The sequence below is a fragment of the Siphateles boraxobius genome, unplaced genomic scaffold (genome assembly GCF_051911475.1).
Source record: "Siphateles boraxobius isolate OS27281-9 unplaced genomic scaffold, OSU_SipBor_1 46, whole genome shotgun sequence".
NCBI lineage: Eukaryota > Metazoa > Chordata > Actinopteri > Cypriniformes > Leuciscidae > Siphateles > Siphateles boraxobius.
Window position 1 is genome coordinate 7,218,775 of NW_027509097.1, and position 13,172 is coordinate 7,231,946.

Below are 13,172 nucleotides of genomic sequence, written 5' to 3' on the forward strand. Positions count from 1 at the left end.
GTAAATGACCACAAAACTTTGAATTTGAACTGTCTCTTTAAAACCTGTTGCACAATAACACTGCAAGACAGCGTGCTAAATAAGTGGTGTGTAAAAAGGGCAGATACTGAGTAAGCATTCTTTTGCATATTTCCCCTGGTTCTCAATATTTTACAGCATGAATTATAATATTCTGTTCTTTGAAGTCCCCAGTAAGGCTTTGCGTCGGCTCTGAGTAATTCCAAATGTATATTTTCCTCACGGTGCACTCGCACACACCCCATCTGCCGTGATTTAGGCCTAAAACAAACAGCTCAAACAGGCAGCAGTAGATACTGTGGATGCCACTATCCACCAAGGTAACCGAGTTAAGATTGAACGCTTTCCCGGCAATTGGATTTCCATTGACAGATCCGCAGAAGCTGCAGACGTACAGAAACAGAGCAGTGAGGCAGTCTGGTGCAATCTTTGCTCTTTTACCCCTTTGCTTTTTGAAAGCATCTGACCAGAGAGGGCTGATATCTGGCTCAGTGCTCGAAAAAAGGTAAGTCCGTTCGTATCAGGCGAACTTGGACGTTTGTATTTGGCTATCTACGCAGAGTGATTTATTTGAGCCGAAGGAAACACGGTGCACAAATTATGCTTTGCTAAGCGATTTAAGGAACTCTATTTTAGAGGGACGAGTGAGTCTTTGACCTTGAGGATCTTTGTTAGTCTTGGATCAGATGGTCAGTTTAATGCTGAGTTCAGGACGTCTACAGTTACAAAATACCAGTGCCAGACCCGAGCCAGGTCTATCATTTCATCTCATTACTCAGTTGTCACAAGGGATTTTTCCCTCTCTCTGTCCATTCTGTTAATGGCATCAATGGCCCTTCACCTTGGGAACGCAGAACTCTAAATATAGGGGAAAAAAAGAAACATGCCCTTACAACTTGGCCTTGAGGCTTTATTATTTAACTTAAAAAAGGTAGTTTACTGAAAATTACTTGATAGTTGCTTAACAAAATATAAATGTTTTACTGTATACTGAAAATCACTTGATCTGATCCAGCAGATATTGTCATGTTTAGAGGTCTTATTTAACATGTAAAACGTGTTTTTTGTGTGTGTGCAAAATTACCATGATAAACAAAGCCCTATATTTGGCAGAATATATTTGCACTTTAAAAACAGGCGTAATGACAGCAATTCATCAAACATTTACTCAGCGGAAATACTACTGAGAAATAAATGATTTTGGCAGGATGATAAACTCAGTTGTGAGAGAGATTTGTAGATAATCAGACAAAACGGGCGAAAATTGCATGAATAATTTGTCGACGCGAGAGCGAGACAACCGCACTGTTACACAGCGTGCTCCAGGGGTTGGTGCGTCGTCGTCTGCCGAGACGTGGCTGAATTTGACTAATGCCTCTCTCGCTGTGAACAATAGAGACGAATGTTACTTTAAATCCGAAATACTTAAATCCAGCTTTCGATGACTCCAGGCAAATATCATTAATCACGCTAGGCCCACCTCGCACAGCACGCGCGTGCACGACCAGATGATGGCTTTCCCCGACTCAATCCATCACACACGTGTCGTGAGCACGGCCCCTCGTACCGGCTGAGAGCCTCCACGTAGGGGCCCCGCTAAGTGAAAGAGTTACAACAGCTGTACCTGGCGCTGGTCGGTGCTCTCAGAGCGGCCCGGCTCCCTACTTAGAATGTCATCCGGCTCGTTTTAAAAGAGCGTCACGCCACGGAGCTCCTCATTTGATGTATCGTTCCTCATCTTTACAATTTTGGGAATAACAAGTCTAACTTATCAATTTGGCACCTGAAATCCCACCGCTTACAGTTTTAGAACATCATGTGTGGGGGTGATGTCATCCTGTGACAGCACTTCCTCTTCTCATTACGGGACATTTTTAGACAGGCCAATAAAAATGAGAAAGGAGGCCATTTTAGAATATGCCATTTGCCTGAAAGTGAATCAAGTTATCTCCATTATTTCAGCACTAAGGTGTGCGGTGACAACGCTGACGTGGAAGAAGCAGATTTCCGCCTCTGTCAGAAAGTAAAGGCCACTCTGAGTCCACCACAGGGATTGGCCACGGCGCAAATGCGCTAACATAAACCTCATAATCGTTCTTAATGTCTAAACATAAATGTTTACTGCAGACGGCATTGTGGTGTTTTGGCAGAAAATGTGCCCATTGCGAAGACAACATGGGGGTAAAAAGAGGGAAAATGCTATTGCTATTTGTGAGTAATATTTAATTAATGACTTTCATAAATAATGAATAGAGCGGATGTAATTGCAGATGTTTTTATGATGACAGGCTTGGCTTCACTGGGCTTTTTTTCTCCTCCCTCTTTTCAATTACCGTCCAGAACAGGGGGAGGCAGAGAGAAGAAATGGAGGGATGGAGAGAGAGAGAGAGAGAGAGAGAGAGAGAGAGAGAGAGAGAGAGAGAGAGAGAGAGACTGGTGGAGGCAGAATTAAAGAGGCTTTTTGTCGCGTTTAATATCAATTCATTCCATGGACTGCTGACACAGGCAGTCCAGAGAGCCCAGGATTTATGGCTCCCTCTAATGGGCATGCTCAGAATCAAAGGCCTGTCGTCAGCACTACTTAAACCACTCCTCTCTCACTCCCTCGCTCCGGCCCTCTCCTCTCCACTCCACTTTTAAAGACACAAGCTCATTTACAGGCCTGTAGTAGCAATTCGCAACTAGTTTGGTTCAGGACCCACATTTTAATTTGGACATCAAGTGGTCTCTCAACACAGCACCAAAATGTAAAATAAGCAATTTATAGTTATTTCTCTTATCTTGCATCGTGCACTATCAAGGATAACGGTATGTAATGCAACCTGCCCACACTGGCATCTGTCTAATTTGGCGAGCTTCAATTGTGACAGATGACACCGTAGAGTTTGATATCAACAACTGGATTTGGGAATCGTCTCCTTAAAGTTTATAAGCCTTTTGAGTTATAATTTTGCTATCCTAACAAACCATTTCATCAACTTCATCAATTAATTTTTGCATTTAGCATTGTTTTATTCCTGCAGTTGAGAACCCTTCACACACACACACACACACACACACACACACACACACACACACACACACACACACACACACACACACACACACACACACACACACACACACACACACACACACACACACACACACACGCACACACACACACACACACACACACACACACACACACACACCAGAGATGTAACTATATCAATCATTTCAGTCTTAAGGCAGCTTTGCACTACTCAGGATAAAAGGAAGGTAAGATCAGGAAGGTGCACATGAAGTTTCTGCTTTCATGCATAAGGTAAATCAAGTGGGTCTTATTCACCAACTGAACATACAAACATATTTGTGGGTAAAGCTTGCATGCAGACATTTTCAAGCAGAAATCATGATACATGAATAAGTTAACAGTTTCTAAATTTAGAATATCAGAAACAACTGAGGGCCTTCAGACAAACCACATAGGCATTCATAATATATCTACACTCAGACTTCCTTAAATGTTCCCAGAGGGGAAATTAAGGTGTTACAGCAGCAAGAGAAAGAACAAGACACAAAACAAAATTAAACAATCACAATAACTGAAAGATACAGACTGCCTTGCAATGACCTGATTGGCATAGTACACTTAAAATCATCTCCACTCAAACACAAATACAAACACTGCCACTCTTACACTGCATCATACCTTAACCATCAAACATCTCATGTTAGTCCAAGCCAAAAATTCCAATAATATTATATTATAAAACTATATTATATAAATAACTATACACACACACACTCACATATGAATGTATGTAATATATAATATAAAACAAGCTTCATATTTTCATTGACTGTGATGGAAAATCTTTGTATGTCTGTACATGTTATATGCAAATATTAATGATTGAGACCTAATCTCTATCTGAACTAGGTTTCTAGTAATGTAACTGATCCACAGAGGAAACACCCCAGACAGACGGAAAACAACGATGACATTGAGACATACAGCGGATAAGGATGATATAGGAGCGAGAGAAAAAGCCTGTAAATGTAAATTGTGCAAAAAATATGAAATCCACCCCATGAATTGAAGAGTCAGATTCAATTTCAATCTAACCTTTGCTTATAGCACCATTTACTCTTGAAAACACATAACTCAAAACCAGGATAATCATGCACCTAAATATTGATGGGTCACCAGTGGCAATCAGGCTCTTTTGGTGCCCTAGGCAAAAGGGAAAAAAAGTTTATACAAATATTTTCAACAATATGAGCATAAGACGTGTTTGTCTAGTAGTACAGCTGTTGTTCAGTATGAAAAGGGAAGGAAAAGAGGAAGTTTTGACATTTTGTCCTACGAGTTCGGAGCGACATGAGAGTGAGTAAATTATGCCATAATTTTCTGTTTAAATTTCAGTTTTTTTTATCAACAAATATTTATACACTTTAAGTGGTACCTCACCGCTGACAAAAGGACTTTCAATAAAAGTTGGCTGCCTATACAGTAGAAAGGTGATGATTTTTTTTTAAATCAGTGCTACATGACTAGAGAAAACAGAGAAAAAAAAGACCTTTTTCCTTTTGCCAAATAAATAGGAAAAAATAAACACCCATAATGCACTGGGCACGTTGCCGTCCATGGTCACTCTCAACATTCCCCTATGCATATGCTTGCCAGAGTCAAATATCACATTGCTTTAGTAGGAAATACTTCTTAGCAAACTTTTAGGTATAATGGTGTCAACTTATATTGTTCAGGGGCACAAGAATTCAAAGAATAAACATTTAGCGCGAGTGAGTTACTTTCAGTTTCCAGTGAATGATCCAGCGAGTTGTAGGTAAAGGCTAAAGGATGCAAAGACGTGTAAATACGGACAGAACACCGTGACAGACAATCTGAAAAAAAACCTTCATGTTTGTAGCAAACATTTCAAACTCGATGACTATGAACACAGTGTTTTAGGTCAAACGATGCGGAAAAACTCAAAGAAACTGCCGTTCTGTCAGTTACGCCCAACTTCCCGAAGCAAAATGCTGTCATGTACGGGTAGGAAATCTGTTGCAAAAGTGCTCCATTTTTACCAAAATGCTGTTTAAAGAGTAGACATAGTACGGTACAATTTTCAGTGATAAACCTACCCTTACAAAAACTGTTTTGTAAATAATCCTCTGTCAATCTGACTGTCCGTGGGTGGGGACACAAAAATGCAGAAGTGTAATCTGTAGTTTTCACAAGTTGTCAAAAGTCTTCTGCTGACAAATAAATGTGAATTTCTCAGTCCAGATAACACAGAGAATGAGTAAACATTGTCCATTTACATATAGCTACTACTGACATTGTAACAATAAAAAAAAGCGGGTTGAAAATTGGCGAAGCTACATTTTAACTTAGCTAAAAAAAATCAGGCAGGGCATGTGCCACTTTAAATGGGCATGATTTATTTTACACACACACACACACACACACACGCACACACACATACATCTTTACCTACTCATCCAAACAACATATCTGGTCCATGACCTCCACAAACACACTCACCTGCCCAGCTAGGGGTCTCCATGTACAGCTGTGTCTGAGCTTGTGGGGTCTCACTGCAACCACAGAAGTGTCCGATTCCTGAGGGAGAGACAAAAAGTGACAAGCTTTAAGCAAGAATGTAAGCCAAAGTAATTACACACTGAGAAAAACAAACAAAAAAAACATTTAATTCCTCAAAAAGTGGTATTTTAAATTTCCTTTGAATTTAGAAGAAAGCCTGTCTACTATTACAAAGAGGGTGAGCTCCCAATTTACATTACAGATTGCTCGGAAAATCCTTGTTTTAGTGAATCTGTTTGTGTGTTTGGACTGTAATTGTTTTTTTGTTTGTTTGTTTTTTTCATTTTGCATGCCCTTGTTATGATAATTTGCAAGGGGATTGAGGAACCGTCAGAAGACCTGCAGGGTTTAGATAAACTCAGAGCCCCATCAGGACCACAAATCCTCTGCATGTACTGCAACCACGCTTCATGCTACGCAGGAGCTGAAGTGGATCTGCCGTAACATTTGGCACACACACTCACCAGCTTGTGTGCTACCTCACATATGGATAAATAAAGCAAAAAAATGCACTCATTGGATACATACCTGTACACATGGACGCTGCAAACACACAAGTTATATATTAACAACAAACCCCCTCACGTCCTGTTAACTCTTTCCAATTGAAAACAACTCTGATAGTTGGATAAGAACGATAATCATTCTGTTGGTCTGACCCGGTGAGAAAATTGGCCTGATGTCACGGTTAATTTAAAATCGACTGAACTAAGGCAGGTTTGGCTGTGTGTACGTGATAGCAGGTGGCTTCAAATCACATTCTTATTTAGAGTAACATTCTGGTGAGTAAGAAATCACTTCACCCAGAGTGTGTGAGGGAGGAAGAAGAAGAAGAAAAAAGAAACAGGGGAAAATGATAATGCTGCAACTTTTCTTTGGACAGAAATATATACAACCCAACAAACACTGGACCCCATGAGAGTGAATGCAGCACTCGGAACAAAAGACCCTGTTAGAGCATTACCGTAATTACACGGCCATAATGGTCTCTATTGCAGGCTATTCAGATTAAATATGCATAGTGCCCCGTCCATATCCACGGGGCTTGATAAAAGTGTTGTTCCTATGTGTCATTTAATTGTTAGCATTAATCTGAAATATACAGCAAATGTGTTTATTGAAAAAAAGGCACTCTGCCATGCTGGAACTGAATATATTTCTGTCCTTCCTGCACATCATTCATTATCAACTTACTCACAAGTCTGAATCATGCCCATTTTTTTTCTGGTACCTCTGATTGACTCTGTATCCCATCACACTTTCTTTTTATCTTAAGGGGAAAGTTTTCCCAAAAGTAAAATGTTGTATGACTTCAGTGGAATTGAAAAAAGAATACACTGGACAAGATTAAAAATATAGAGTCTTCTGAAGCTACAAGTGATCTCTTTTTCACAGAAAGCTATTGCATGATTTTGGAAGACTGGCAGAAAAAGGTAGATGGCCAATTGTATAGTATTTTTTGCATTGTTTGTGCATTTATTGTAATTGCATGCAAAAGAAACAATGCTTAGAGTTCCTACTTGTGCAAAGGAGAAAGGAAGTTATACAGGTTTAGAAAGACAAGGTTTGATTTCATTTTTGGATAAACAATTCCTTTAAAAAAAGCATGAACCTTCTTTTTTCCCTTCTCAAAAAGTCCATTCTCTATCTGTGTCTGTCTATCTGAGAGAGGCTGTAGTTCTCTGCGGGGAAGGGTCTAATTTCACTCCGAGTGTTCCCCTCTGTGGTCAAGAGTAGAACTGAAACCCGGAGATGCAGGAAGTCTTCTGGGAAATCCAGGCCACTACTAACTCGGTGAGAATTCATTTCTGAGGAATTTCGCTTCGCTTGCCTGAAAACAGGCTCACGGGGTGGCAATGAAAAACAGAGGTCTCTGCATGTCAACAAAACCCTGAGCATATTTGTGTCCATCCACCGAACTCAACGTGTATGTTCACAAATGCTACATTCCAAAAAACAGAAAGCTGCCAACGGAGGCAGCATTTTAAGGTCAAGGCTGTTTCAAAATGTATAGGAAACATGATACCTCTTTGGATCAAACTACTAAGACAACATCGCATATATAGGCCTACTTTGTAGAAAAGACAATCCCAATATTTAACGCAACAAACTAAATAGGGGAAAAAAAAAATCCAGAAGTGAAAGACAATAAACAACTTATATAGTGCAACTATCCATTCACTTTGTTTAACAGTGAACCAAACCAACTAGCCACAAGGTGAATCACAAAATTAAACACTTTGATGAATAAAAAAAAGAAAAAGACTTAAGTACAAAACGATGTATCCTACTTAATGTCTTAAATGATATAACGAACTACAAATCACATGAAGCTTTGCACATGACAGTCCAATTTAAAGCGATGGACAAAAATAAAACTATTGATTGATGTTGATGAAGATCATATACTGTATATAGCTCAGAATATTTCGGCCTTTAAATGTTCTAAGTTATCATACAAAAACAATTTCAACATTGAGAAAAATAATGGGATATTTATTTCCAGAACTCAAATGTTGCACTCTATTAAGCTAATAGCTTAGCAACATACCAAAAACCAAATTCTATTAGTCAATTGTGTGAGGGAGCAGAGCTACCAAATCATTCTCTCATGAGGTTCAGTGAAGGTTAGGATACTACCTTAGAAGACAGCTGCCTCTGTAGGCAGTCTACCAGGTTTTCCTCTTTCCTTTACTTCAAGTTCAACAAATTTACTAAAATAATTGTGTCTGAAGCGGGACTGATATAAGTGATTAAAACTAAGGATGGAGGATGATAAATTTAGCTCATTTACGAGTACAACCGGTGTCTAAAGCATTAGTGTTTGTTGATATGTAAGTGCATCAATGTCCATTGTGGCCTGACACTCAATCTTTTGAGCAGGTATTGATGGATTACAAAGGATCTCACGCAATAACACAGACGCCAGCACACACACATGAACAAAGCATGTGTATTGATTTAATCCAAAACAGAGCTCATATCTCACAGCCCCCTGTCTCTCTCTCTCTCTCTCTCTCTCTCTCTCTCTCTCTCTCTCTCTCTCTCTCTGTAATGAATTACCAGGCACTGGCTCCAGTATTTTTGGGAACAAGGCCAACATAATTTGTTATTTCATCATAAGTAATTAAAAGCTGTTTCTTTTCCTGTTGTGTCGGAGCTGATTAATTATTTGGACGGTAAAAAGGCATAAATAACACAGAACTGAAGACTGCCATGGAAAAAACAATAAAACAACCATCACTCGGACTACATTGATGTCGCAAGCAAAAAGAAAATAGCATCTCACTAAAGTCTATTTGCCCAGCTATTTAGTTTTGTACATGGCAATAAATAAACTGTCGGCTGCTGTATGATGAGAACAGTGCAATAAAAAAATGTTATATCTCAACTATGAAAGCTCTGCTGCATGTAAGCAGATGAAAACAAGGAGTCTGTCAGGTGTAATGCCATGTAATGTACATTTGTGTATTTAGGACAACATTTTGTTACATATTGTCATTTAAGTACGATTGTGATATTGCAAACATTATTTCCCCCCTATATCCTTAAATAGGGAAATATTTGAGGTGACATCCATTTGTAGTGGTGCCCGAAACCATAGTGGACATTATCGAGTGCACTCATTCAATCTCACAATGCACAGCAATAACATGTGTACAAGCGATGTACGTTCAACAGCTAGAGAATACCCATAATGCACTGTGAGAGTCATGTGCCAAATTAATTCATGCATCTGACCAGAAGATGGCAACCGCAGCTGAATCATCCATCCATCCATTTTCCAAACTGCTGGTTCAATGTGGGTACAGTGTAATATCATACAAGTATAAATTCCTTTTCAGTTGATTTTTTTAATTATTTTTTTTTATTAAGGTTTATACATATAGTTTCCATGACAAAGTTTAAGATAAATCTTTTCATCTTACTACCGGAGTTGCCAGTTTGCTAAGTTTAAATGATTATTTAACAGAAACTAATTCAAAAGAATTTGCTCACTCGTTTTCATTCACTCCTTCAAGTGAACTATTAGTGAACTAATATAGGGAATAGTGAATGAGGTACAGTATATGGGGTGATTTTTAAAGACTCGGTTGAATGTATGATTCAATGATTCATCACGATTGAATAAACCAGTATTTTGAACATATCGTTGAAAAGAGTCACTTGTCGCCACCTACTAGTGTCACCAGACATCGCACCTTTTCTGGAACTTCCGGGAGTCTCCCGCATATTGAAAGCGGCTCCCTGACACCCGCAAATTATAAACAATATCCCAGAAATCAAGCGAGCGAGAAAGCCTGTTTCCACCTGGTATTAAGATGTGTTTTCTGTGAACTGATCACACGTGATCAGTCAAGATGCATTACCATTACAACTTGTATTATCACACATTTCAAAAGCGTCTCCAGTGACCACTTGCATTCAGATTTTGACGAGAGCATCTTATTCCGTCACAACTCAACTACATCACTTTTATTTTCAGTACATGAATACCATTGAATGAACAAACCCGTGTTAGGCGGCTTATGTGAATAAATATAATATAATATAATATAATATAATATAATATAATATAATATAATATAATATAATATAATATAATATAATATAATATAATATAATATAATATAATGTAGTAGAGTGGGATGTCTGTGTCATTGAAAATGTGTCACTATTGTACAGCTCAAATCCAATGACCAGAACTAACCGTTGCATTATAGAATACACAAAACATAGAGACCAGTAGCACAAAACCTAAAATAAATAAATAAGACATTTCAGACTTAAGATTCTGCCTAAAACTAAATGGATGACATTTTTTCCAGTGACCAGATACTATTGGAAAAATAAAGGGGTCAAGGGTTTGCTTGTTAGCATGGTTTATGAGCAGAGATGGCAGATTTCAAATTGTTTGATTCCAGGTTTTCATGTGCCTGCAAAGCAAGTGGCATTAAGATGAATGGGAATGCTAATGGATAAGATTTCTCTGGATAGTATAGATTTTCTAGGTTAGATACTAGAAACTGCAAATGACGTCAATGGAACAAAACCTAATAAAAAGGCAAATACGAGCAAAAATGCTGTTTTTGGCAGAGAATGAATCTACATAGCAGATTGGCAAAATAAATAATTTAAATAACATGAAATACAACACAAAACAGAAAAATAAAAGTCCTTTGGCCGAATGAGATTTATGTTCCATGAGGCAACTCCAATCGATTTAGCAATACATGTTTTAAAGATCAGAAGACAAAATAATGCTTTCAATCAGTTCATTGTGCATTAAAGAAGAAGTGAAGGATAGATGCGAAGAATAACATTGCTTGGGTTGTGGGATATGCTTCTATAGCTTTCAGCATAGGATGAGAACAGGTTGTAAAGGGGAGAGAAAGTGAAAAATGGCCAGGGCAGTGGCATGACATAAAAGAACGATTTAACTTTGTAATGCTGTGCCTGAATCCTTTTGGATTCTACTTGGCTTTGTGAAGCAGATTAGTTGAGCTGCTTTTACAGGCTTTGGTAAATAGAGTTGTAACTCCATTCATCCCCCATTCACAGAGTAAATATCCCCTTTCACACACACCAGAGCACAGTGGCACACACACTGACCTGGAAACACTTCTCAATTACAGACAAGCTGGAGCTCATCAACTCTTCCTACAGGGAGCCCGAATAGAAAGTCTGGACATAAATATTAAGCCTTGAACAGCCTGCTGTAATTTGATTTTCATACTGGGTCAATATATGAAAGCTGTGAGAGCTAATGTTCCTGTTCCGTATGGAGTTTCACCTCATATCACTGGGCTGGGAATTTATGTGCCATGTATGTTTGCTTTTGCATGCGCTTGAGATTGCTGTCAGACTGACTGTTTGTTGCTATTCGGGCTTTTGTTGAAGGATTCGTTCATCTTAAAATAAAAAACCTGTCATCATGTACTCACCCTCATGTTGTTCTAAACCTGAATGACTTTATTTCTTCTGTGGAACACAAAAAGAAAACCGTACTGGCTTATACTGCAAGCATCATAAAAACAGTCCATATGAGTCATGCATTTTGCAATAGCATTAGGTGAGAAAAGGAAGAAATTTAAGTCGTTATTCTGTTAATCTTCATCTCAAGTGAACTTTCAACCTCACTGAGTCAGAAACATTCAGAGCAGTTCTGTGAGCCAGATCAACGGATTCAAAATGATTCTTTCTCAAATCAGACATTTTTATTTTTCTCATGAATTTGAGCTTAGAATATAGTGCACGAGTCATATCAAAGATTTTTATGACATTTTGTATGGTGCTTTTTAGTCATTTTGGAGCTTGAAAGCTCTAAATCATTGTGACTGAATGAAAAAGAGCAATCAGCACACTATTCCATTTTTTTGTCCCTTTTGAACTCCGCAGAAGAAGGAAAGTCATGCAGATTTGGACTGACATAGGGTTAAGGTTATAAGGCACATTTCTTAGGTATATATTCTAAAGGTTTAATAAACTGTTCCATTTCAAAAACTTTTTTCGAACTATTATTTCATAAGTCAGACTTTAGAAAATACGTTTATATCTTTTTCCTTTGACCAACACTAGCCCCTTTAAATGACCATTAAGATATCATGTGTAAACAGACATTTTCAAAAATACCAGTAAATTAGTTTTGGCCATTTCCCGGTATGTAAAGTTGTAACATTACCAGTAAATTGCCGGTATGAAGCTGTGTGTGAACAAAGAATGAAGATTACCAGTGTTGTGCCGAATTTTGACCACTGCCAGATTATTAACCCCCCCCCCCCCCCACCCCCCCCTATAGCTAGGTTTAGGATAGTATGTGGGGGTGAGGGTGGGGTAAGGATTAAGCAATCAGGTAGCACCTTCAACGATGGGGTTAATCATTTGGCAAGGAAATCAAAATTCAGCACAATACCCGCACGAGCACATACGAGGTCAGAAGGCCCTGATTTAAGCAGTTTGCTTTGGTTCAATCATAAAGTCTGTTGAAACAGTTAACGATAAGCTCTGCTGCTTTGAATTGTTTTTATGTATGCATGCGAAAGCTAGTTAAACGTCTGCCTGTTCCTTCTTTTCCATTCATCAGTTCTGCAGCTGTGTAGCTAATATTCCACACTGTTTAATGGAAAAGTCGTACCAGGAAAGTCTGGTAATTTTATGGTAATTTACCAGAATTGCTGTGTGAAAGGGGCTAGTGTGATTAAAATTGGAGCGACTATCCCTGATGTTCTTCATCTCATACAGCTGTAGGTAAGCAGTAAATACCAGCTTTATCCCTGCAGAGCGGCTGAGATATTTAAGAGCACGGAGCGGACTGCACTCTCACCAGCAGCCCTACTGAACCACATGTTGCAAATGTTAATGAGGATTCCCAAATGCCAGGCCACTCCGAGGAATCTGCCTTTAGCCAACCCAGCAGATTGTGGACACATGCGGCGAATGACCTCGGAAGAAGGGAAACGGGTGATATGAAACATGTAGACTTAACTGACTAGCCGATGGGATTGAAATCTTCTTTATTCCGGCAAGCCAAAGTATTCAAATTGACCTTCCTAAAATG

General features: G+C 38.8%; 1 protein-coding gene across 6 annotated transcripts in view; it reads right to left on the reverse strand.

Moving 5' to 3' along the window:
* The window catches only part of rbfox3a (RNA binding fox-1 homolog 3a), a 441,507-nt gene that overhangs the window by 228,525 nt on the left and 199,810 nt on the right, over positions 1-13,172 (reverse strand). For all 6 annotated transcript variants that reach the window (XM_077200542.1, XM_077200545.1, XM_077200544.1 and 3 more), the window contains one exon: positions 5,555-5,632. In XM_077200542.1, coding sequence (XP_077056657.1) covers positions 5,555-5,576 — 22 coding nt within the window. In that variant the 5' untranslated portion in view covers positions 5,577-5,632. The remainder of the gene's footprint in view (positions 1-5,554; positions 5,633-13,172) is intronic.